We start from the raw sequence: 24984 nt of genomic DNA, 5'->3' as shown, positions 1-24984 counted from the left end.
AGGGGGCAGGGCCAGCCGGGGGCTCTTGTTGGAGGTTCTGTCATTTTTGACTGGAACCAAGGGCAGAAAAATATTTATTTTCTCTATCTCTTTAGGGCCCTGCAGGCTGGATAGAATGGCCTCGTGGGCTGAATCTAGCCTGCAGGCCGTATTTTGCCCACCCCTGCCCTAGATACAGCTCCTTGCACATGTCTGCATTAAATTCCATTCTATTCTCATCCGCCCACCTCTGTAACCTGTCTAGATCTAGCTGGATTCTGTCCTTCCCCTTCAGTGTGCCCGCTTCTCCCCACAGCTTTGTGTCATCAGCAAATTTGGACAGTGTGCTTTCCACGCCCACCTGCAAGTCACTGATGAAGATGTTGAATAGCACAGGCCTGAGGACCGAATCCTGGGGAACTCCACTGCCCACATCCCTCCAGGCTGAAAACAACCCATCCACCATCACTGTCTGGGTGTGACCACTGAGCCAATTTGCCACCCATCTGACTGTAGGCATCAGTGCTGCAGTCACCTAGTTTTTTTGTGAGAATGGGGTGAGAAACAGTGTCAAAAGCCTTCTAGAAGTCGAGGTAAACAACCTCCACCACAATGCCCGCATCCAAGGACTTGGTGACCACTTATACCAGATTATACTTCCCCATGATCATTGTTAACTTCACATCTCTTAAGATCTGACTAGTCTCTGCTCACTCTTTATTGCCTTATGTGCTGCCTTGAGTTAAAGCCATCCATGAATGTGAACCAATATAATCTTCTTTGTACCGCTTCAAAATCTTCACGCGCACCCTTGCCATAGCACTTTCTCTGTGCTGTTTGTGTTAGTATATTACATTTGTGCATGCAGATTTGTGGGTCATACACATATCAAATACATCATAAATGATTCATACAGATAATTCAAAGAATGTGCAGGTTCCAAAAAAAAACCTATCCAAAAGTCAGGAATCCCCAAATTAAAATTACCTTCATCCTGCCTCCACTGTATTACAATACAGTCTTTAGTTATAGAATTACATCGTTTTTCAAATAACACTTTGCAGTTTTCAAACACTCCACGTCCATATTGAGGGCCTCTTCTAGGATGCACAGCAAATGAGGCAAGCCCATGCAGGAGGAGCTTTTCACATTCACTGTCAATATTGTATAGAAACAAGTTCATCATCTGTTTGGCAGTGTACACAAAGCAGAGCATGGCAGCAGAAGATGCTGCATCCACATGCAGAAGAAAAATACAGTACTCCATTGGATTGTAGTATATGGCCACATATGGTTTATTGTAACGCATATAGGGGGCAAAGTAAAGGTTGCTCAAGCAATTTTAAGCTTGCTGTTTCAAATAAATTTTAAATAATATTTATTTATTTATTTTAAATAAGTTTAAAATAAGTTTTAAAAAATATTTTCTATATGGAATTTCATAGACATTTCTTGTTCAGTTTTTTAAAGGAAAAGAACCCATAAAGCAATCCCATTCCTGTGGAGTTATTTTCTAGGCCATAATAGAATACGCTGTACTTAACAAAATGTGCACTCAGTGAGTCATTGCTTCCTTGAGTGCACAATTTTGAGTATCCATTGTGCAGATGAATAGGTCCTATAAAATCAGGCACTCCACAGCTGCCCTCCAGAGACCATATTCCACGTGAACTTTAGTATTAAAGAAGAAAGTCTACCCTGCTGAAGTATGCATACATTGTACCAGAGGAATGGGAAAAAGTTGCATGTAAAAATCTGTTATATTAAAAAATCAGTTTGCAGGCATAAAATTTAAACTTGGAGAAATCCAAATAGATTAGTCCTGTGCACCCAATGGTGAAGCATCAGTGAAGCAGCACCGTGTCCTTGGCAGATTTCAGACTTCTAACTCTGGCCATTGAAGCACTGGGGCTGTTCAAAATGAGATAATAGAAAATGCCTTATAATGACAAACTTTTTACACTTGGATCATTTTACTGATTTTTTTTTCTCCACAAAATATTTTGAGAGGAAAACCATGGATAATTTCCATCTTGAAAAATGGCAAGTAGCTGTAAAAGGCCCACTGGAATGGAAACACTTTGACAGTGCTAAAACTGCCAGTGTACCTGCAATTTCCAAAAGCAGGCTGAGAGAATCCAGCACTGACTGGTTTAAAAATCCCCTACTTGGTCTGTGCTGTGAGAGAGAAAGAAATCATAGAGACAGGTAAGAAATAAATGCAAGTCACAGAGGGTTTGTCTACACCAGGTGCTAACTGTGCAATAGCCTAATAGCAGTGCGCAGTAGCATGCTGGGCAAAACTCATGCTATTACGTTACTGTGCAGTACTATTAGGCTATTGTACAGTTAATGTCTGTAAAAACCCATGTGCCGACGCTACTGTGTAGCACAGTTACTGCCTGTTGCACCAGTTACTGCCTATTGATTTAGGCACCAGTTACTGCCTATTGATTTAGTACTTGGTTATGCAAGTACTAAGCTTAATGCACAGTAACTATTGTGCATTAATGAGTGTGTAGACGCACCCGGAGAATAGATAAAGCTTTTCTAAAGTGTTGGGACCTCAGACAACATTCATTTCAAAAAAGAAATCAGTCAACTTGTGTAGACTTCATATGCTGCTTTACACTTCCAAAGCAGTACAGAAGGAGATGCGTCAAAATGCTTGTGAAGAAGTCTTAGCACGGTACAAACTGTTTCACCAGTTATTGCTGAAAATCCGGGCTCCTTGAAACTGAATCACTGGAAAAGGTTCAAAAAAGGGAGATGAGGATAGTTATCTTTAATACAGGATTTTGATATAACAAATGCTTGCAAAAATGTGGAATGTTTAACATACGAAGGAGAAGACTGAGAGGTATTTCCTTATGCATATTTATAAAGGTGACGGTCACGGGGAAAGCTGATCACTCTCTACTTTCCCCCTATCCCAAAGAATGGAAGGTACAGATGACCAGGAGGCCTAGACTGAAATAAAAACCAAGCAAAGGAATTGCTTCTTATAATGCAGTTAGTCTGTAGCGCCTATTTTGGGGGAGATTAATGAGGTTAATAGCACAACTGGAATTTTGCAGTACCGCGTAATTTTATGATCATTAATGATGGTTGTAAATATGCAAGCTGTGGTGATCAAACCTCATGCCTCATGGTGTAAAATGGTCACTGCAGGGTTCCAGAAGAATCCCTCCCACAAGATACAGCACTGTGTAACTTGCACATACTCGTTTCCCGAGTTACGTGTAAGTGCGGTATTTTGCTGAGTCATTACCCAACAGGCATGGCTCAGTACTTTCTACATTAATCCTGGCCTGGTTGTTGGCAAGGTATATCATGAGAATTGGTCTTCTTATTCTTAGCCATTGCCAGGCATTTGATGACAGCATTATGCACATTACCAGAGGCATCAGCCAAGTGATTTGGGTTACAGCAACACTGGGGCTCAAGCCTAAAGCTCTTTTCTCTCTGAAGCACTCTTAGACTTAAGGGCATTTATACACATGCTCCAGGAGGCATGGGGGTGTGTGGGGGGAGGGGCGTTAATTAGCACAGCTCCAAAAGGCACGCTAATTAAAAAAGCCCAGAGCATCACATGTATCAGCATCCGCATGCTGAAAAAGGGGGTGAGGGGGAGCTTTGAACTAAAGCTTATCAAGTGAGCGTTAGTTTAAAGCACCCCGCTACCATTTTTCAGCATGAGTACACTGATGCACATGGTGTGGGAGGCTGCTGGCATGTGGTGTTTTCCACGCTCCAGGAGACTCGGTTAATCACTAGAATCACTGGAATTGCAGCGCGCTGGAGCAGGCTCCCTGCACACGTATAGGAGCCCTAATGTGCTGAAGTAAATTTAGTGCCCGCTGTTTGGAATAATTTGGCTGTGTAAAATATTAAACTGTTTATAACGTGGAAGTTCAGAAGTGAGTGGATAGTGGCAATTCCTTGGAAATAGTGCACCAAGTCTCTTGGTTTTTTCCTTCCTAAAACCTCGGTAATTTCTTGAATGTTTCTTAAAATGGCTTAAGGCCAGACTTGATCTTATAACCCAGTCAGCATGTGCAGATCCCATTGCAATCAGTGAATTGCATGGGAGAAGCCATGCCTCTATACTATTCAGAGACAATGAAATAATAGTTCTGTATAGAGCTGTCACCAGGCCCAGGGACATGAGGAAAGCCCCTGGTAAGAACAAGGTCAAGGATTCCTTCCATCCCAGTTAAGGAATGGAAGTCAGGTGCCAAACCAGTAGTGAAGATATCCAAATGCAGCTGACGCTGTTTGTGCTGTGCATGTTTGTAGGGTAAGTCATTGTCTCTAGCACATCTGAGGATGATGACATTGGAGTGCTGATAGGATGTTTGTACTGCACAGACATCAAATTCAGTCTTTGCCCCAAGAAGCCAAAGTGTAGTGCAACATCTGCCTCTCTTAACACTTTCCATCAAGGGTCTGAGTGCTCCTGACAGCCATTCTTGAATGACACTTCCCAGTATGTTAGCTGTGAGTGAGGTGTTAGCAGCACCATGTTATATGTGGGGGAACTTGGGCACATAAAACTAGCTGGAGCCACTTGAAGGGATAGTTCTCAAACTGTTTTTCTGCTGCTTTCTGTTCATAGATAAATTAAATATGCCACGTGCCATTTCTGAATTCAGGATGTAGAGGTTATTGTTGAAGGCCTGCACGTAAAGCTTGTGTCCATTATGTGGCAGGTTGGATAGCTGGCTTGTTTCAGAGGCTTAGGGCTAGGGGAATGCATTGTATTTGCCACAAGCTTTTTTGTTTCAGAAATGTTATGTGGAGTTGAGATTTTTCTTGCGAATCCTGCTCACAGATGAATGTCTTGTAGCCCCTCTGCAGTGTTTGAGAGCCCTGAAATGAACACACACGGATGTGTTTAGAATGTGTGTGCAGACGTGAGCTTACACAGTATATAAATACACAGGGATGTCGATGCACACACAAACTTCTCTGCATTAAAGTGTGCCTGAGAATGCCCCAGTGTATGAGCGTGTGAACTCCCTTTTACAGTCAGACTGTGTATAGCCTTCAATCAACACGAAAGAAAGCTAAGTGCAGACTGTGATTTACAGCCTGAGGCGATCAAGAGCAACAGTAACTGAAGGGAAAACAATACCATTGGCAAAGTCATCAAGGCACTCAGACTTGGATTGCCATGTGCATGTGTGTAGGAGGGGAAATGAAGGGACACCTGCTGAAGGCATTTTCTAGCTAGACATAAGGAACATATATAGAAGCAGATCCTTTCATCTTGATTTTATTAAAATCCCAGTGGAATAATTGAGAGTTTTGCCTGAGTAACGATGTCAGGATTTGCCCCATAATTCATCTAGTGAGCACCTGCTACAACTCACTATAGCCAGCAGAAGCAAATTTTCCAGTGGGAGTGAGATTACTCCATGGCATGCTTTCCTTTAATGTGAAGGGATCAGAAATAAGGGTTTCACTATATTCCTAGGTGGAGAGGAACTGATTTGTTCATTCATCTTCAGACTTACTTGTTTGAAGACTGTTCAGACAAAATTTCCCCATATCTGAGCAAATGTAGTGCCTGTGTTGAGTTTGTGTTTATGTGTGTGAGCACTGACAGTCACCCTGTGGGCATACCATGCATTTATGTACACAAGCTGGGCTTAATTAGCAGTTGCTTTTTACTTACCTGTTTTGCATAGGCAAATGCATGCTTGTAGACCCATACACGCATTTTGCAAGGGACACCTAGGTACTTATATTAGTAAAGTTGCTAGATTGGTTAAAATAGAAATTCTGCCAATACAAATGCACAGGAAGGGACATGGGGGGTCTCTGCAGGGCCACTTTAATCCTGTTCCATGGGTGAGTAAACTTTGACTGTCTAATTTTCCTGTTCCGTTTCTCTTACCTTCTTCCACCCCTGCTTTCCTGTCCCCTCTTCCCCCTTATGACACTTATTATTTTTCCATCCACAGCAAAACAGTTCACATCAAGGTAATTGATGATGAGGAGTATGAGAAAAACAAGAATTTCTTCATTGAGCTGATGAGCCCACGCATGGTGGATATGAGTTTACAGAAAGGTGTAGTACTGGTCCTCCAGACTAACGTTAACATTCTTCTTTCCTCTTCTCTTTCTTCTCCTTCCTTCTCCTCTTCTTTTCTTTTCCTCCCTTTTTTCTGTTATTTCTTTTTGTTTCCAACTGCTCTGTCCTTAACACTGCTGTGCACACACAAATTTGTCACATGGTACTAGGGGAATCATTGGGGTGGAAACCTACATTTGGGAGGAGGGTGATCTTGGGAAGCGAATGAGAGAGAGAGGGGGAAAACTGTGTGTGGGAGTGGAAGGGTATGTATCTCTGTGTTGGGGGAGAGAAATCGTATTGGTACCCCCAGGTTACTGTAATAGTCCGTGCTGGCGTTTTCAGTTGCCCCCACTGGGTGGTGATCCTAGCAGGACTGATCCTGATGCCTAGCCATGAAGCTTCCCTAGAAAAACATCTACACAAAACACACACAGATACCTAAAAGAGCTGTCGGCCCCTTCACAGCTATGGCAGGATGCTTATCTGACCTGTACTAATGAAAACACAAAGTCAAGGCCCATACTGAAGTCGCTTGTGGTAAGTTCTTAAGAGTGTTCTGGAAGTGTGTCAATGTTCACAAGCTTATCACAAGCCGACTCAGGGCAGAAACATTGTCAGGACAGAAGAGAGAGTCGACACACACCATTTCTAAGTCCTTTTGCTCTCTCACAGCAGCTTTATGCATTGCAGTAGTGGTAAACATGGCACACGGTGCTCCTTGTACATAGCTGGAGAAGAAGCAACTCTAGCCTAGTGGCTCAGCCTGAGGGATGTTTTATGTTGGCTCTATCTTTCCAAGCAGTGGCAAAGCCTATTTGCACATCAAACTGAATTTCCATCCAGGAATACCCAAGTCAGGGAAAACAAGCAGCATGGTCATAGGATACTGATATTTTTTTCAGTTTAAAAAGAGAGGTATAAAAACAACCCCCTCAAAGTCAAATAAGACCTGTAGCCTGAATAGAAAGCCTCCACAGGTGTGTATGGGTTTGTATGCATGTCCCTCTCTCTCTCTCTCTCCCCTACTCATCTCCTAGCTCTAACATATTAATTATGAGAGGGTAGGAGAAGCAATTGGCCTTTCAGCTAAAATGTATTGGATATATTTGTGGCTCAGTCTTGCTCTCATTTATTTCTGATTTGTCAATGTTTGCATTTTACCATGTGACACTAAACTAAATGTGCTGCATAAGTCACCTCCCACTAACCATCAGCAAGGTCCAAACCTCCCTCCTCTCCCCTTCACTCCCTTGCCAATCCCCATCTTCCTTCTCTAACACTCTCCCACTCACCCAAAGACCAACTACAACCGATGCGCCATATAAAACACACAAAAGAAACGCCGCTGGAGGTAGTGGCGGGAATGGGCTGCATGTGAGAAACGTGTGGTGCTGCTGCGTCCGCTCCAACCAGCCAACCCACTGTACACGGTTGTCTTTCTTGTTGTCCCTACAGGAAGACCGTAAGGGTTAAAATAGTAGATGAGGAGGAATACGAAAGGCAGGAGAATTTCTTCATTGCCCTTGGTGAACCGAAATGGATGGAACGAGGAATATCAGGTGTGAGATCCTTTTTGAAAACAAACAGAAAAAAAAACCAAACCAAACCAAACTCTCCTTCCCCTCCCCGTTTTCCTCCTCCTTTAGATGGATCAACTTTTATTCTTTGCCCTCCTATATTCTCGCTCTCTCCCTGTTTCGATGTCATCTCTGCCTTTTAGAGCCTAGCTGTTTTCTGATCCCCATTTTGTGCAATGCTCAAGCCTCAGAGGACTTATTAATATCATCAGTTTTGATTTTTGTTTTGTTTTGTTGACATCTTTGCTGTTACCCCTCACCTCCTCCTAATGCTGAGATGGAAGGGAATTCAAAAGAAATTAAAAGAACGTCATGCATGGCTGTGTCTTCAGCTCTCCTTGTATATCTCACAGTCCTTCCCTTTTTTGTCCCCTGCTCCTTATGGCACTACATTGATCAATGTTATTGGGTTCCCACGAGGCTTTGTTAAAAGCCAGCGGTATAGCAGGGGAGTTATGATTGCTATGTTTTGGTTGTAAAATAATACTTTGCCATTCTTGACCTCTTTCAACCAAGAATCGCCAAGCACTTCACATATACTTATTAATGGAACTGCACAACATGTCTATGACGTAAGTATATAGCAAAGTTATCATCCCAAATTGCAGACAGATACAGTGAATCAGAGAAAGTGATTTGCCAAAGGTCAACCAGCAAGTCAATAGCAGAGCTGCAAAGGCACCCTGATTCTCAGTCATCACTTGCAGTATCTTTATTTGAGTCCATCTGCCCCTGTATTCAACCTTTTCAGGTGCCTCTGCTGTCTATGAGAGTCTTACTGCTGACTTTTGCTCCAAGATGTGATTTTTAAACACGATCCTTTAATAAAAGTAATCTGAGTTCTTCTTTTGGGCATCTGAACTGGCATCTGGACAGATCTATATGCATGAATGAGTGCCTACTTGAATAAAATTTGGGCACAGCCTATTTTGTGGATCGTACAAAAAGAAGACACCAACAGGTGCAGTTACACATTATGTGATCCAAGATGTTTCAGCTATAACAAGAGCAAGGGAATTTTATTTGTTCCAGAGCTTGGCTATTAATATAAGTTTGAGCTTCCTCAGAAAATAAATGTTTTTTGTTTTCTGGGCCTGAATACAGAGAAGGCTATAAGTCATCACTGCTGGAATCCTTGTGTGAAAGTCTCCAAGGTCACAGAGAGCTCCTCAAGGAGTCACGCCAACACTGACTTACAAAGCAGAGCCCTTTAAGCAAATCAGGGATCTCTGGAGAGGCTGTTGGATGGAGCCTTGTGTTTTTAAGACCCAGACTTTATTGCATTACTTGCCCTGAGTAATTCTGTCATTCCCAGCTTGAGGTTTAAATGACACTGATGGAGAAGAACAAACCCAGTGTGCGTGTATTTTAAAATCATGGCATGAGAATGCTTTACTACTGTTAAATAGCAGGAGGGTGTTTCTTCTCCATGCCACAGTTAGAGCCACAACAAATCAGGAACATCTTGATTTGTCAGCAGGTGATGCTTATCATCACTGAGCTGTCAACATAAAACAGCTCAAGCTCGATACCAGGTAGTACCGAAGCACTGAAAATCTCTGGAAAATTCACAACTTAAATTTACAGAAGATCAAAGGACTGTTCTGAACCTAGCATCCCAGTGAGCAGCCACAGCTAAAGCGTACTAGTTTCTATAATCACCAGCACTGGCAGTGATGTGGTTTTGACCCCTCCACCCCAAATGACCAGATAGAATAGGATTGTCTGTGTGTGGCCAACAGCACAAGCCTGTAGCTCATGCCTCTGGATCTGTAATAAGGTGCCTTAATCACAGTGCTGTCATGCTTCTACCACACCAGATAAACTAAAAAGTAGCAGTCGGTTTGATAATGCATAGATAAAATGCCCACATCTGGTTAGTGAGTTTATTTTTTTATTTTCCTCCCAACTGTTCCCTCATGGTTTTGTTCAGGTGGTTCAGGCAGCGGGCTCCCTGTTACTGAGCCCGGATACCTTTCTGCCACCCTAACAGTCCCTAAAAAAGAATAATTCTTGTTTGTGTTGGGTTAGGCACCATTTGGACCTATACCCGGGACATGTGTCAGAGTTTACAATCCAGGAATTGAGGTGGGCAATTGGAGATGAAAAGGACTCAGCCAGAGAGTCACAGAAAGAGCACAAAGGGTCCACTGCCTCTCCCAACCTGCTGCACATGTTGCTGGCAGCTGCATGGAGAAGTTCCTCTTCTGTAGACTCCCTGAGATGGGAAGAGAAGCCAGATAGCCCTTGCCTGTCTGTCCTCCTTGTACATGATTCTGTGGGCAAGAAGAAAAAGGGTGCCATCACACCAGCCTTTCAGACCAGTGAGGTGCTTCTTCAGTAGTTGAGAGGTTTGAAATATTCCATTCCTCTTACCTTTGATTGCTGTAGATAGGGACAACCCAGCATCACCGCTCTCTTCTAGGTCTCTGATTTCACTGCTGACACCCCATTGTGGCTTGGTTGAGATGGTGTCAGCCACAAACAGATGCACAAATGGGTGGATGGAGCCTCCTTTATCTGGAGAGAGGGGTACACAGTCTGCCCAATAAGGAGGGGTGGCAGGTTCCCTTCTTCAGCAAATCAGGCAGCTCTTTTTAGGTGACTCCCATAGTTACCACCCCAAGGGGAATCAAGTCCCTAGTCCAGTGCCAGGGTAATTGGGGGTCCTGGAAGTGCTAGGATTACTACTCTTCTCCCTGCTATCAACCTGTGGAAAAGCCGAGGGAAATAGTTGTAACTCAGCAAGAATTTACTACACCTGGATTGCCAATCACTCATATGAGGGTCTGATACCCATTGTTTCCCTCTGGCCACACAAAATAGTCAGAAGGAAGTAGAGCAAGAGGCTTACATGAGGTCCCAGTCATCCAGTCATGTGTGAGAGAAGAGGAAAGGCACTTTTAGTATCTGTCACAGGGGCAGTGATAGAGTAGAAGGACCAGGAGATGAACAGTGTAGAAAAGGCTGTGCAGAAAGGGTTGAGGATCAAGGAAAGAAGGAAAAATGTGGCCAAAATGAGTTAATGAAAGTTAAAGTGAAGGAAGACCAAAGACTCCTGGTGACTAGGTGATAGGCCAGCATTACATTACATTTGCCTTCATCACTGGACCCCTGGGTTTAAACTTTAATTAGGCCTGTTTTACTTGACTCCTCCCAGGATTTTATGAACAATTTGTGTGCATTGCAGAATTTCCACACTGTAGAAAACCTTTACTGGGATGTACTAGCCAGAGCAACGTAGGACTAAAATGCATTTACAGGAGTTGTGCAGGGGCTTGGTGCTGGAACAACAAGGAGTGCTCAGACCAACAAGAATGGACAGGCACGGAAGGGAAGCTTGCTCAGTACTTGGTCTGCCTCAAAACAAGTTTGTAGCCCCTTGTGTCCATGTAGTATTTCATGTTTTGAGGAGTATCTGGCTATTGCCTAGGTATCGTGATTTTTCCCTTGTTGAAATTCCTGTTTTTTCTTCTCTCACACAACAGCTGTCTCTAGCCAGGTCTTACTATCTTATTATCAAACCACCAATTTCATGTAGCTGGTATCAACATGACATCATATTGCATGACACTGCTACATTCATAAAGCTTAATGCCAGGAACAGGGGCGATGCATAGGGGGTACAAATGCACCCCCTGAAAACATCAGTGCACCCCCTGCCAGAGCACAGTACCTGTTTGGCCAGTCGGCAGGGGGCAGACGGGAGCACCAGTGCCCCCACTGCAAGCACCAGCCAGGGAGCTGGGGCCGCCAGCAAAAGCCGCGGGACTTCCGGAAGCAACGCAGCCACTTTCATGGTGAGTGAGATCAGCCGTGGGGGACCCCCCCCCCAGTTGCTGACTGGTGTCAGGGGGGGCATATGTCCCGCCTGACTCAAGGCACCAGACACCCATGGCCAGGAAGGACTATGAGATAGCTGAGACACCATCTCAGCAACAGACATTTAACTGGGACAGTTTAGTCAGGGATAGTCCTGCCTTGAGCAGGGGACTGCACTAAATAACCTCATGGAGGTCCCTTTCAGCCCTATTTTCCTATGATCCTATGACTACTAGCTCATATGGTGTGCTTCTTGTGTAAGACAGGGTATTAGATTTCACCCAGTTATCTCTGTTTTGAACCCAATAACTTTTCAAAGTACTGAGCCCTTGCACAGACTATCTACTAATGCGAATAATGGTATCTCTTCACCTTTTCCTCTTCTGCCCACATGTTCCGTGGGGATTTGAAAATAATGCTCACAAATGGATGAGTGCCCTTTTGTCTTCTACTTCGCTGCTGGTTAACTGAAGGTGAGAGTGAGTTCCCCCCTTTCCTGGGACCAAAGCAGGTGAACAACTTTCGAGCTTCATCCTGCAGATCATTTGGTTTGAGTTCAATTTCAGTCTCACCTGTTTTATACCTTGAAGTCCCTTAGATTTGAATAGATGTACTTTTAATTTATATTGGCATACATGAAAGAAAAAAATGTCCATTTTGAACTAGTGTCAGAATGCAAGTAATGGCAAGGATAGGGTAGTCATACAGAGAGATCTAGATCAGAGAGTAAAACAGGCCTATTCAAAGAGTATGCATTTAATTTAGCCATGTGTATTTGGAACTAGTACTAAGTACAAGTCCTATTCTGCTGCAGTTTTTTACTTTGCAGCAGCATACATGTAGATGCTGGAGGAGCTGGATGGGCATGAGAGTGCTTCAGTGCAGGGATTGCTTGCCAACTAGCCCCACACTGGAGCACCCTCATGCTCTAGCCAGCCCTGCCGCAGCACATTGAGCCAGGGGAGAGCAGCCCCGGGCTGGCAGAATAACCCCTGGGGCCCCCTGCCAGCTGGGGCTTCTCCAACCCAGCTGAACCTGCTGTGGTCCTGGGCACACATTGAAATGGTGCACCCGGGAGCAATAAACTCCAGAGTTTATTTCTTCACATTAATTGCACATGTAGATACATAGCAATGCATGTGGCATAAAACCTAGATAGAGGTCTGTGAGAACACATACCCACATGTAAGAGTATTTTGGCATTCAGGTACAGACATGCTTACACAGATATGTACTCAAAGGATGCATGCCCATATACTTATAGTTACTATTAATGTCATAATCCATCAGTTCATTCTTGTTGTGATATAGCTGGGACTTTGCATAGCTCTGAAGGCCAATGAAATGCAGCTCCAGTCAGTCCTGGTAGGTACAGGGAAGGCTGCTTTGGAGGAACAGACTCTCCTGATATTTTCCTCTGGCACGTTTTGTACCTAGCACACAGGATGTGGTTCTCTTCAGTGTGTGCCCTTGTTTGTTTTTCCTCTCCATTTAGCTTTGTCATATACAGCCTGTCCCTGGAATGTTATTGGGCTATCTGACACTTTTAGATTGTCCTTCATAGTTCCTTTAAAGCATTGTTTCTGGCCCCTTTGGGAGCAGGAGCATGTTACTTGACTCAGCTGACCAGAAAGTAATTTTTTCAGGTAATCTATCAGGCATCCTACTAAGACATCCAGTCCATCTCAGTTGTGCTTTGCTGTTATAGCTCTAATACTGATGATTTGAGCTTGCCCAAAGACTTCCTTGTTCAATGCATGGTCCTGCCAGTTCCTCTTAAGGATAAATAATAGGCAGCATGGGTGAAATGCATCCAGTCTTAATGGTGTTGTCATTTGATTGTCCATGTTTCAGGGCCAGAAAGCAGAGATACAGTAAGTGTCAACTGGCATGCAGGCAAGTCAATGTCTGTGCCTATCTGAATGCTCCAGTGCTAGATCTGGATGGCTTATTTTGAATCTGGATCTTGGTCTGAAGCCTTAGGCCAGTAAAATTCCAAAGGCAATTGCTGCTGGCTGTGTGGATTCAGCAATTTCCCATGGATACGTAATCAAAGAGGATGCTGCCAAGGACAAATAACTGCATACACCATACAAGACAGTACAGTCTATGTGGATCATTGATTCTTCTGCATATCTATTAATCAAAAACAATAACCACTAGCAAAGACTACTTCTCTGTACAGTACTGACTGGACCCAAGGTGTATGGTGGAATTGTCTTAGTCCATTGATGTAGAGAGAAACCAACATGAGAAGATGCAGCTTTACAGGCTCATGCATAGAGTTTAGTATCTGTAAAACAATCATTGGAGCACCTGTATGCAGATTTACAAAATGTATACTAATGCTCTTCCCACATATGCCTTTCTGCACCAGTGCCAGAGGTCGAGCACACCTCCTGTTCAAGTATTGTGACTGTATCCATTACAGAAAAGCATCACTGTGAGATGGGTAGACACTGGTGCCTGTCAGCCTGCATTTTTCCATCCCTACCTAGCAGTAAATTAAGTAATGAACAGCCACTTACCAGTAGGTTCTGCAGTTCACTGTGCTATCACTATGAGCAGATAAGTGGTCCATCTGGACTGGTGTCTTGTTGCCAAAAATGACCAGTATTGGGACTAGTCGCAACTTATTTTTGACAGAAAATTAGCTGGTTATTTTATTTTGGTGGTTGTTGTTATCATCATCATTATGTAATTTTTTTCATTGGAAAAAAGCCTCAGCCCTGGAAACAGAACAGTTGTTTAAAATACATTTCAGGGGGCTTTCCCCCCCCCACTTTTTTTTTTTAATGAAAACTATTAGTTCCATGGGAATCATTTTTTTCCTACTAGTTGTAGCCAGCACCCGATGTTTCAAAGGCATATGCATGTATCTGTGTCTCTGGGACAGCTATGGAATAACCTGCATATAGACAGATTTTTCTCCTACAGTGCTTATGCAGTGGAGTTCAGGTCCATAACTAGGCTACCAGGCACTAGAATAATACCAATGCAAATAATAAATAATAATCATATCTGCCAGCAATTAGAGGTTCCCTCATGTCCTGCAGCATGAAGATCTGTGTCTCTTCTGTTTTTTTATTCTGTCTAATGTAACTGTGGATGTTCTCAATATCTATATAAACAGCCTTTATTGTGTGACAGCCTAATTCTGGGTGATCTGCAGATGTTGCTAGTGCACTGCTCACCCCCCATTCATTTAATAAATACATTAAGCAATGCCAGGCTTGTTTCTGCACCTATGGCACCCAATAGTTAACCTTTGCCTTGACAGAATTAACTAGTCTTTCCTAAGTCTTTGTTTTCTGTCCTTTCAACAGTATTTGATCCATGAGAAACTTCACGGGGAAGCTCATGACTGCTGAGTTTCTCAGATAGCTTCTTGCAAGGCACTTCTTCGAAGACTTTCTGAAAATCCAAATATATTATATCATGCAGTTCTTCTTAATCAGCTATTCTTTAGGTACACTGAAAAGGTTCAAGTTTATTAGAATAGATCTGACTTTGGTATCTTGCCAACACCATCTTAAACAAAGACTGATAGCAATTCAATAGGAACAGATTAGGTGCAAGAAGTACTGGTAAAGGCAACTCAGTATGGCAGCACTGACATGTATCTACCAAACTAAAAAAATATATCCTCAAAGAAGATATACATTTCTTGCTTAGTTAAAAATGAGTTGGCTTGCTGTGTTCTGCCACCTGTCCCCAGGATTTCCTGATCTTTTCTCCCTCTTGGTCTTTAGAAACTAAGTTATGGATTCTCTTGGCTTTGTCTCTTCCCCTTATTTGCAGTAACAGGAACCGAGTCTGTGTCTGCTGAGCACAGAAACCTCCCAGCAGATTGAGCTACCTTCCTGGCCATCCTTCTGCCAGCACCTTTTGAGTATCCCTCGGGTGAATCAAGTCTTTTCCTTTATTAAAAGATGACACCTTATGGGTTGGCTTACTCTCACGGTGGCTATAGTGTCACATTAGATCACAGTCCAGATCTAGGTTTTTGTTACTATTGGCCCTGCAGGCTCTCTCTGGATTCAGAGAATGTCTGTCTGTACTTTTTTCACACACTGGCATTTACAATTTGCGCACAGTCCAAAATTACAGGAGCAGACCCTGGTTACCTTTCCCTGAGAGCTAATCTTCACATTTTACTTACAGTGTGATTAACCCTAGAGTATTGAGCAGAGCACAGTTGGAGCAGTGAGTTAATGCAGAAGATACTTTGGAAGTTTCTACTTGATAGGGAGTAATGATGAGAAATACCTTTGGAAAATTACATTTTATGATGGCAATTCCGAGTCCTGCTTGGGAGAATTTGCCCTGCTGCAAATCAGTGGAAAATCCAGGTTCAGAAATGGTGAGTGAAGGCTGCATTTAGAATGAAGTGCATGATAGAGCTCAGAAGTTTTCAAGGACAATTTTACTTCTTAAAAAAATTTAAGCATATTAGTGCATGGGCCTTTCTTATGGAAGACTCTGCTTCCTAAAGAGAGATTATGGTTGAAAGCTACAGTGAGGCTTATACCCAAGCTTGTAAAGAACTTTATGGTCTTAACTTGTAAGTGAAGCCAAGTTAGGTAATTCAGATCAAAATTGCAATAGAGACAAATTAACTTGGATTTTAACTTGGGTGAACTGCACAAGTTCAAGCTAAGGGAAACCTGAAGGTGAACTAGAACTGCCCTGTGTGCTATGCAAAACACAGAGCTCCTTATCCTCACTGCTCTTCCAAGTTGAATTAGTCAACTCGTGTATGAACAGACCTGTTTTCATTCATAGTATAGGCATTCCCCAAGAAGGTTTTGTTTTCTGACTGAACAATGGGAGTGATTTGCGCTAAGAATTTAGATTTCTTTTGCCTGGCAGGGTCCTCTGTGCTCCCGTCTCTTTTGGGACGGCGATTTCATCCTGCAGCACACAGGTAGAATTGGGACTGCTGTGGTGAGTCCCCTGAAGAAGTAAATGAGCCTAATTTTGCCCTTTACAAGTCTTAAGTTTTTCTGTTGATATTAGCAAGAACAGAATTAGGCCCATTTCAGTACCATGTCTGACTCGTTTAAGCGGTATGTTACTGCTTTAGGGAAAGAGCACATACTCCACTAAGTTGCACAGAGTCAAAACCTGTAGGTGCCTTCTCATGAAAAAGCTTTAGCCATGCAGAGAGCTTAGCTTTTTTCAGTTCCTTTGGTGTTCTGGAAGGGTTCCTTAAGTAGTACAGAGATGCCAGTCACTTATTACTTGATTTGCACGGTCACTGGACTCCTTTGCAAGTACCATGTGATCCTAACAGTGCTGTTCTCACTTCTCAGTGCTGCCAGTGACCATTTTGCTATGCAATCGCAAGTCTTGTCATGACTCGCTGCTGCTCCCTGTCTTGCACCAGTTTACTCTATGGACACCAGGCAACCATCTGCCCAGAAGTGCCATTTATTCTTACAAGAGACCTCACAAATGTTGTACAACTATTGACTGGAAAATACTTCTATCAATCTATAACGTGTCCAAAACAGGTCAAAAATTTGGAACTGAAATTTGCTGTGAAGAAAAGAAAGATGAAAGCTGCGTTGTAGGTTAGAAAATGGATGCAACTCATAACACCAAATAGTTACAGTATTATTTCTTGCACCTATTTTCTGACCTTCTCTCACTCTGGGCCAAATCAACCTCTGGTGGGTGTGAGCTCCATTGACCTCAGTGGAGTTATACCAGGGAGGAATGTGGTTGCTACACCTTTGTTTTGTCACAGCAGACTCGGCCTATGTGCTTCATATGATACAGAAAACCTAAAACACAAATGAAATTTTAGAGACTGACCTGAGCTTTAAAATTAAGATTTCAGTTGCCAGACTTAAAAAAAAGGGCAAGCGTTTAGACTTGCAGGTTGGCTTGTTGTTAGAAGGACAGCCCACCAGGGAAAGCAGTACCAGTTCAGGAGGCACTGGGACCCAGAATTTTAATGGGGAACCAAGCCAATTATTACATCCCAGAAGCAAACTGAAGTGATGTCTATAAATGGGAAAGCCATACTGCACATAGATAAGCTTCTGCATCATGTTGCTTTTCTGTCTCAGCCATGCCACTACCCCCAGCTGAGCTAGAGCTGAATACTTCCTCTGCCAATTTCCATCTCACTAGCCATTACCTTGCTGCCTGGCACCAAGCCAAGCAACCATGCAGAGGGATCTACTTTGGAGTTGTCATGATGATTCCCTAGTCGCCCTTTTGGACTCTTCCGTTTCTCTGGACTTCTGATCCTTCTCGCTTCTGATGCAGCATTTGATATTTGTGAGTGATCACCTGCAGTGTTTCCTATTGCCAGACTGATTCTCAGAAGTTAAGCAGCAGTATATGCAGAGGCCATCCTTAAAGGAGTTGAACCACGTGTGTTATATTCATCCCTGTAGGTCTCCACTGAAAAGCTGGCAGCTGAAATGTGATTGCATTTCATTATCTTCTATCTGTTTTCTCATTTTCTCATTTAGAATGGAATCCCCTTACCTGCCTTCTCCCTAGCAGCTTGATAAAGAATATATTGAAAACATAGCTTCAGATCCCCTGAGAATTCAGCAGAAAGTAGTATTAATGGTACCTACCTACCCTGCCTGAAGTATCATGTGTTGATCTCATCTTGCATTTTTGTAAAGTGTGAGCATGGGATACATGTTTGCTATTGTGGTAGTGGATGCTGAGCTTATTTTAGTAGCTTCCTATTGCAATACAGTAGTCAGACCTCTGAGAGTACCAGTAAGAGGGGGTTCATATTTCAGGGCTGAGCTTCATTAGCTTTGCTGTAGCCAGATCAGTGGCTGGAAAAGCAAAAAGGGGCACTGCAGGTCAGGAGTAAGAAAGAGCCCAGGATTGCAACAGTGAAGAGGAACTTCAGATGAAGATTGCCATATACAGGTAGAGGCACATTGATAGGGGATGTTACAGGTCAGGTCTAAGGATACATTAGCATCTGTGTGCAAGATGGAAGCTTTAGCCTGTGAAATCGTTTTCTTGCTTGCATGCCCAATATTCACTCAGAAATATAAAGATAAAGTAAACTCTTGGCTTTCCATTTTGTAGTGTTGTTGTTTCATTCATAGCTTTGCAGGCATCGTCAAATATTCATGTATCCTAACGTAGGTGAAAGAGAGCAAAATACTTGTTTTGCAGGCACAAAAGCAAATGAAAAAAGGTAAACTCAAATCCCAGGGCCCTAGAATAATAGCTTTAAGAAACATATAAATTGGTATTTTTTACAATCACTGTAGCTTTGGGGTCCAGTAATCTTTCATTATTAGATTAATTTTGAACATTGAATCAACACATGCAATAATGTTTCTGCCTGCCTAAGGCAATTGAATTGAATTTGTCACTGTGTTCAGAGGTCCAGAACTGGAAGAGCATGGGTGCTACACCTTAACCTTGAGATACAGTGGGCCAGAGCTGGGAGGGGGGACCCCCCATTAGAAATGCAAGCAGTGCTATAAGTTACAGTTAGAGGCTTGTTAATAGGGCTGCATTGTGATATTCTGGAAGGAAGAGATGTGTTTGAGGTAGAAATGAAGATACAGTGGAAGATTTCAGGGTCCCACAACTCTTCAGCTGTAAGATTTGTCACAGAATCTATCCCTTGCTGTAGAATTGGAACGCACAATCCAAGTTTTCAGTTTAAATAAATCTGAAATTAACAGAGCTATGTTCATTTATATGCCCTGTGCTTCAGGGCCTGTTTTACTAATTCTCATTGTTGCAGAGAAACTTTCCAAAACAAAACCAAAATATAAACTATACAGTCTTGCTCTCCTGAGTCTGCAGGCAGCACCTTGAAACAATAGCTTTAAGGGAATGTCTTAGTTTCCCCTATGAATCTCAATTGACTATTCACTCTGAAACAGAACAACAACAATGCAAACGTTATTACTGGAATGCAGCTACTATCTGTATCCCATAGTTTCAAGTTGCCTTTATGGGTGCCAAGGACACAGTCTCTTTCCTGGCTGAGTCCAAAATCTCTGGCACCCTCCAGAATGCAGGTGTAGATAGCTAATACAAATAAACATTAAACATTTAGAAATAGTGTAAAATAAATTGAATGTAATAGTTAAGAAATAACACTGGTGCTGCTCAACACTATTATTATTATTCATTTTCATATTTAATAGAAGGAAAATCTCCATCTCTGCTTTAGCTGCTGTGCAATTTCCAGTGCGTCTCATCAAAGTACTTCAAGTTGCTAGGAGATTGTGCCATAGAAGTTATGTCTAGTTTTCCACAAAGCACATGGAAGTTTTCTAGAGCTGTATATAGACCCCAGGATTAGAATGGAAAAGTGAATTCAATTTTAGGATTGAGTTGGAATGAGACAGCTGTAGGATAAAAACTTCAGACTTCCTATCAATACACAACCCGGCTTTAACCAGTGATATCAGTCACTTGCTTTTATGAGGACGTTCTCAGAAATATTTCCTGTTCAAGTAGTTACTTTGGCAGCCCCTCATAATCCTCCTTTTCTTCAGTATCTGTAAAAAAGACTCATAAAAATTCTCACCTATTTGGAATTCTTTCACTGTTAATCCCTGGCAAAATTATTGTGCTGCTAATATTCCACAGGCACTCCTTTGGAAATCAATGCACATACTTCATACCCCCCCATACCACAACATTCATGAGCATGGCAAATGCATTCTTATCTCCATGACATACTTGAAATATTCAGTAGGGAAGCAGGTGTATTCTGCCTGAATGTCCCTTATACTTTTAGCATAAGCAAACTTTAGAGTTATTAAGACAGCTACTAGATGTTAATAGAGGTCCAGTAAATTCTTACGCTTGTCACTCTTTTTGGACCCTCAGCCACCATGCACACAAATGCATATAGACAGAGAAGGACATTAAACTACTGCCAGCCTCTAGACTGACCCTAAGTTATATACAGTGTCACTGATGTTTTCACGGTAGTGTCAAATTGGTTGGCTAATATTTCCTGTTCTGATGTCTTACTGCAAGCTGAACTGAAAAATGTGACTGAGAGTATTGTCTTGTAGATATATGGACTGAGAACTGGCATTCAGTGTTACCTTTCCTAGCTTTGTCACTTCTGTGCTGTGTGAACCTTCAGCTAGGCAAACATCTTGGAACTCAGATTATTTAAATAAAGCACCTACATAAAAGTGCCTTGATTTTTTTCCAGAGGCAAGCAGAAATTAAAATACCACAATAGAGAAAAGTGTTTGGCACCTTTCAAGATCAGTCTACTTACTAGACAGCTAAGGCTGTTCCCATTGATCTGTCTGTGCTTCCATTTTGGCATCTGTAAAATGGGAATGCTAAGGTCACTCACTCATTGTTCAGTGTTTTAAGATTCTTGGACTAAAAGACCTGTGGCAGCGGTAGGAAATTATTTGGGCCCAAGGGCCACTTAGGGAGATCTGGTGAGCTGTTGTGGCCTGGGTCAGTACTTTCCTCCCACCCCTGCAACGGCTCGGGCTACACCCCACACCTGAGCCAGGCAGGGTCAGTGGACCTGGTGCTGGCCAGACAAAATCTGTTGACAGGGCAAAATCTCCTAGCAACTTGAAGTACCAGGCGTGGGGCAGAGAGGAGCCGTTTCCCACCCCTCATCCCAATGCTCCTTCCTTGCCCAGGGTCCCCCCCCTTACCTGAGCTTCCCGTACCGGGGCAGCCATGTGCTCCCAGCCCAGAAAGGGCGGCTGGGGTTTCTGGCTGGGGGCAGGGCCAAGCAGGCCGCTGTTATTGGTGCCCGCCAGACTTCCCCTGGTCCTACTGAACAGGAACCAAGGGCAGAGAAATATTAAATGTCTACATTTTTTTAGGGGCCCCGCAGGCCAGATAGAATTGCCTCACGGGCCAGATGTGGCCTGCAGGCTGTATTTTGCCCACCCCTGGATTAGACCAAGAAAGGGTCCTGTAGGATCTTTCTTTCTGACAACTACAAGGAGATAGGGTTAAAGGAGTGTCATGTAATCAGTGTCAATGACAGCAGGACAACTGTAAAGGACATTTTTTGAAGAAGAAATGTAGTTTGTTCTATGCAAGGTGCACACCTGCACTTAGGATGGGGCTACAACAGAGAGGTCACACTGCATTAAGCCAAGACGGTTGTCACTTTTTTCCCCTTCTCCAACACACTCATGTTACAGCATGTCCTAATCTTGCAGGACCAACTAACTGCATTACAACACATTGTCATGCTGCAGTTGCATTCTTATGTGGTGACACTCTGTGAGACATGTTGAAGCCATACTGTCATGCACACACGCAACTAGAAGCAAAAAGACTTATGAAGACTCAGTGTGATGGTGCACTGTGACATCTACATTCTGCTTGGGATTCTCAATCTCTGCAAGCTGTACTTGTGTGATACAGGATAGATCTGTGGAAGTCAGGACTTTCTTGTGAGTTTGGGAGATAACGTGTGGCAGCCCTTGCCATGTTCTTCTCAGTGAGCCCCACCCCCCACAGTCTGCACTCTCAACAGGCGCCCAAGAAAATCTCTCTCAGTGCATCCGCTGACCAAGGCCTTCATGTTTTTTCATGTCCTTTCTCCACATCTGCACACTGCACCTCAAATAGGGATGCCTCCAACTCGTTTTGGGTCACTTTGGCTCATCTCAGGTCCAGACGTCAGGTGTGACAATTCCCACGCACTCTTCCTACCCTCTACCTACTACCTCCACCCTCCACAACCCAACCCCCTGCCTTTGCTTACGGGGAGGGGGAATACTTCCAAAAAACAAAGCCCTTGATGCACACCCATTTTTTCCAGCCTCATTCTCATCCTGCTGCTACTGGGCATGCTCACAGGCCTGCACCTAGCATGTGGCTACAACAAAGAGCTCACACTGCATTAAGCCATGTCCATCGCTCATTTAAAACTGCCATCTGCAAATAGCCTTTACAGCTTTTCCCAATAAGATATTAACTCTCTTCCTGTTTTCTTCTTTCTCCTGTTTCTCTTTCCTTACAGCGCTGCTGCTTACCCAAGGTAAGATGGCTTTTATTCCTTTCCTTTGTCTACTATGGCTTTGGTTCCAATCTCTCCTTCAGACAACCTTTTTTGTGCTAATACTTGTGTTGCAGTTACTAGTGATGATGCCTGCCCTGCTGTGTTAAAAATGCCCCAAATGTTGACTCATGGGCCGGATCCAAATGTGCAGATACGTGTGGTTTGTGACACCGCAAGCCTGTTTGCAGTGCCACAAACTGCATGTGTTGCATGTTAAATGGTGTGCAGGGCTGCTAATTAGCAGCACAGGGGCAAAATTTGCTACCGGGATTTCCCAGTAGCAAAAAAAAAAACCCTGGAAAAAAATGTGGCACAAAGCACACCAGAAGTGCTGTGTGCCAGGACAAACATAGAGTCAGGGGATCAGGCAGCTCAGGGCTACCTGCTCCCCTATCTCTGTGGGCTGCAGAACCCCTATGCTGAGAGCACCTGGCTGGGGCGCAGTATGCCTCAAGACAGAGGAGCAGGTAGCTGTGACTGCGAAGCCCCCACACTGAGGCACACAGAGACAGGGAAGCAGCCCAGGGCTGCCTGCTCTCTCATCTCAAGGCATACTGCGCCCCATCCATCTGCTCCACAGCTGGCTGGGGTACAGTGTAACTCAAGACAGGCGCTGCACAGCGAAGCTCTCTCACCGAGGCATGTGGAGACGGGAGCAGCCAGCCCGGGGCTGTCTGCTCCCCGATCTCAAGACACTCTGCAGTCCAGCCTGCCAGGGAGTGGATGGCTGGGATGCAGGGTGCCTCAGCATGGGGGCTTTGCAGCGCATGGAGATGGGGGAGCAGGCAGCTCTGGGCTACTTGCTCCCCCGTCTCCACGCGCCACTCCCCTGCTGGCTGGGGCACAGGGTGCCTTAGCATGGGGGCTGCCTGCTGGCTAGCCTTTCACTGAAGCACTCTTTACCCCAACCAGCCCCCTCTGCAGCACATGGAGCAGTGGGACAATGTTTCCCACTGCAAACCACACAAGCAGAGGTGTGCACTACAGCCCAAAGTAGCAGCATAAATTTATGCTGCTACTATTTGTACTGCTGCAAGCACATGCCCCTCCTTGTGTGGATAACAGCCATGAGGGTTTGGCTCAAATCCAAGATTTGTTGCCCCAAATCTAGGAACATGGCCTCAGTTGAACCTCCAGGTCTACTGTACAAGGAAGTATCGGATCTCCTCTCACGGTCACCTTGCCTGGCCGTTCCAGTCGCAAACCTTCCTTCCTGCAGCCACAGTGCTGAGGCCTAATGCAACCTGATGGATCCAAGTGTGGTATTACAGAATTCATGGTGCTGGGCAGTTCATCACCCCAGAGGAAGCCCCCTTAAGGTTGGGCATAAGACTAGCCCAGTGTCTCCTAGAACACAGATGATGTGCCAGGTTTGTAGAGGGTGAAATAATAGATTTCCCCAATGTGTAAGCAGGGCAAGCTCTCAAGGAGGCCATTATAAGGAATTCAGGGCCTTCTCCATGCCCTGTTGCCACCCCTGCATGCCCCTTCCTGAGAGTCAGATGCTAGCAAGGCCACCAGGCACCAACAGTTGTCATGCTCAGGTACTAGACTTGAGTAGTCTTTGCGCCATCTCTGTGGTGTCACAGAAAACACCTTCAGTCTTGCCCAATATTAGGACAAAATTAAAGAGAAAAGATGAAAGTAAACTCTTCTTTACACAATGGTTGTAGCTGGTTGGTCACATTCCACCCAGTGGTGGCACTCTTTATTTTCTCTGCCTGTGGGCAGGACTTTACATTTATTAATACTGAATCTCCCTTTGTTGCCTGAAAAACCCATTACACAAGACTCTCTAGATTGTATTGCAGCATGATGAAGTCCTCCTGTAGTTCTTGTTATCCCTACACTTCCAGATTTGATTTTTGACTAAGAGAAACAGTTGACAACACTAAGCAGTAGGCAGGCAAGGTACAGAGCAGGACAGGGATTTGTTTTATTTATTCTTTACCTGAACATGGAAGGAGTCCTGAACTGGACTGTAGCTATTAGGAACTGTCACTGCTTGTAGACTGATAGATTTTTTAGTTCAGGGACAGAAGCAGTTGTGCGGCCCCTGGAAGGCCTCTACAAGGTTAAGGCAAGTCACTCATCTGGGTTTGTAATACCCACGCTATTAAGGCAGTCAAATCATGTTATAGCCAAGACATGTTTTGCAAATCTTTATAAGAAAACCTTCCATCTCGGCTTCTCTTAGGAAAAGCCCAAAACTGCTGTCTATAGAATTTACCCAGAATCCCAGATTTCATTGGGCTAATTAGCAGATTAATAATACCAGAAGAGCCCCAAATTTCAGCACAGGACACTTAAGCAAAATGGCTCTGACCCTCTTCAGCTTCAGTGGAACTGGAAATAAGTCAAGCACAGCCTTTCTCAGACTAATTTTGTTGCTTTAATTCAGTAGCTGCGTAACTTGCTCAGAACCTCTGGAACCAAATAATTTGTTTTAAAATAATATAAGTCCCCCTCTCTGTTGTGATCCGATTTGATTGCTTTTGGTAGGT

General features: G+C 43.7%; 1 protein-coding gene across 3 annotated transcripts in view; it reads left to right on the top strand.

Annotated features, from left to right (window-relative positions):
• SLC8A3 (solute carrier family 8 member A3) overlaps positions 1 to 24984 on the top strand; it is a 163002-nt gene that overhangs the window by 113710 nt on the left and 24308 nt on the right. Inside the window, exons 2-3 of one of the 3 annotated variants that reach the window (XM_019552231.1) lie at positions 7517 to 7620; positions 22442 to 22459. In XM_019552231.1, coding sequence (XP_019407776.1) covers positions 7517 to 7620; positions 22442 to 22459 — 122 coding nt within the window. Of the gene's footprint in view, positions 1 to 5954; positions 6056 to 7516; positions 7621 to 22441; positions 22460 to 24984 lie in introns of those variants that run through there. The other 2 variants (XM_019552234.1, XM_019552233.1) reach the window with 2 other exon arrangements.

This window comes from Crocodylus porosus, unplaced genomic scaffold (genome assembly GCF_001723895.1).
Source record: "Crocodylus porosus isolate Cpor-Errol unplaced genomic scaffold, CroPor_comp1, whole genome shotgun sequence".
Classification (NCBI taxonomy): domain Eukaryota; kingdom Metazoa; phylum Chordata; order Crocodylia; family Crocodylidae; genus Crocodylus; species Crocodylus porosus.
This window is presented reverse-complemented; position numbering and strand designations above follow the sequence as displayed.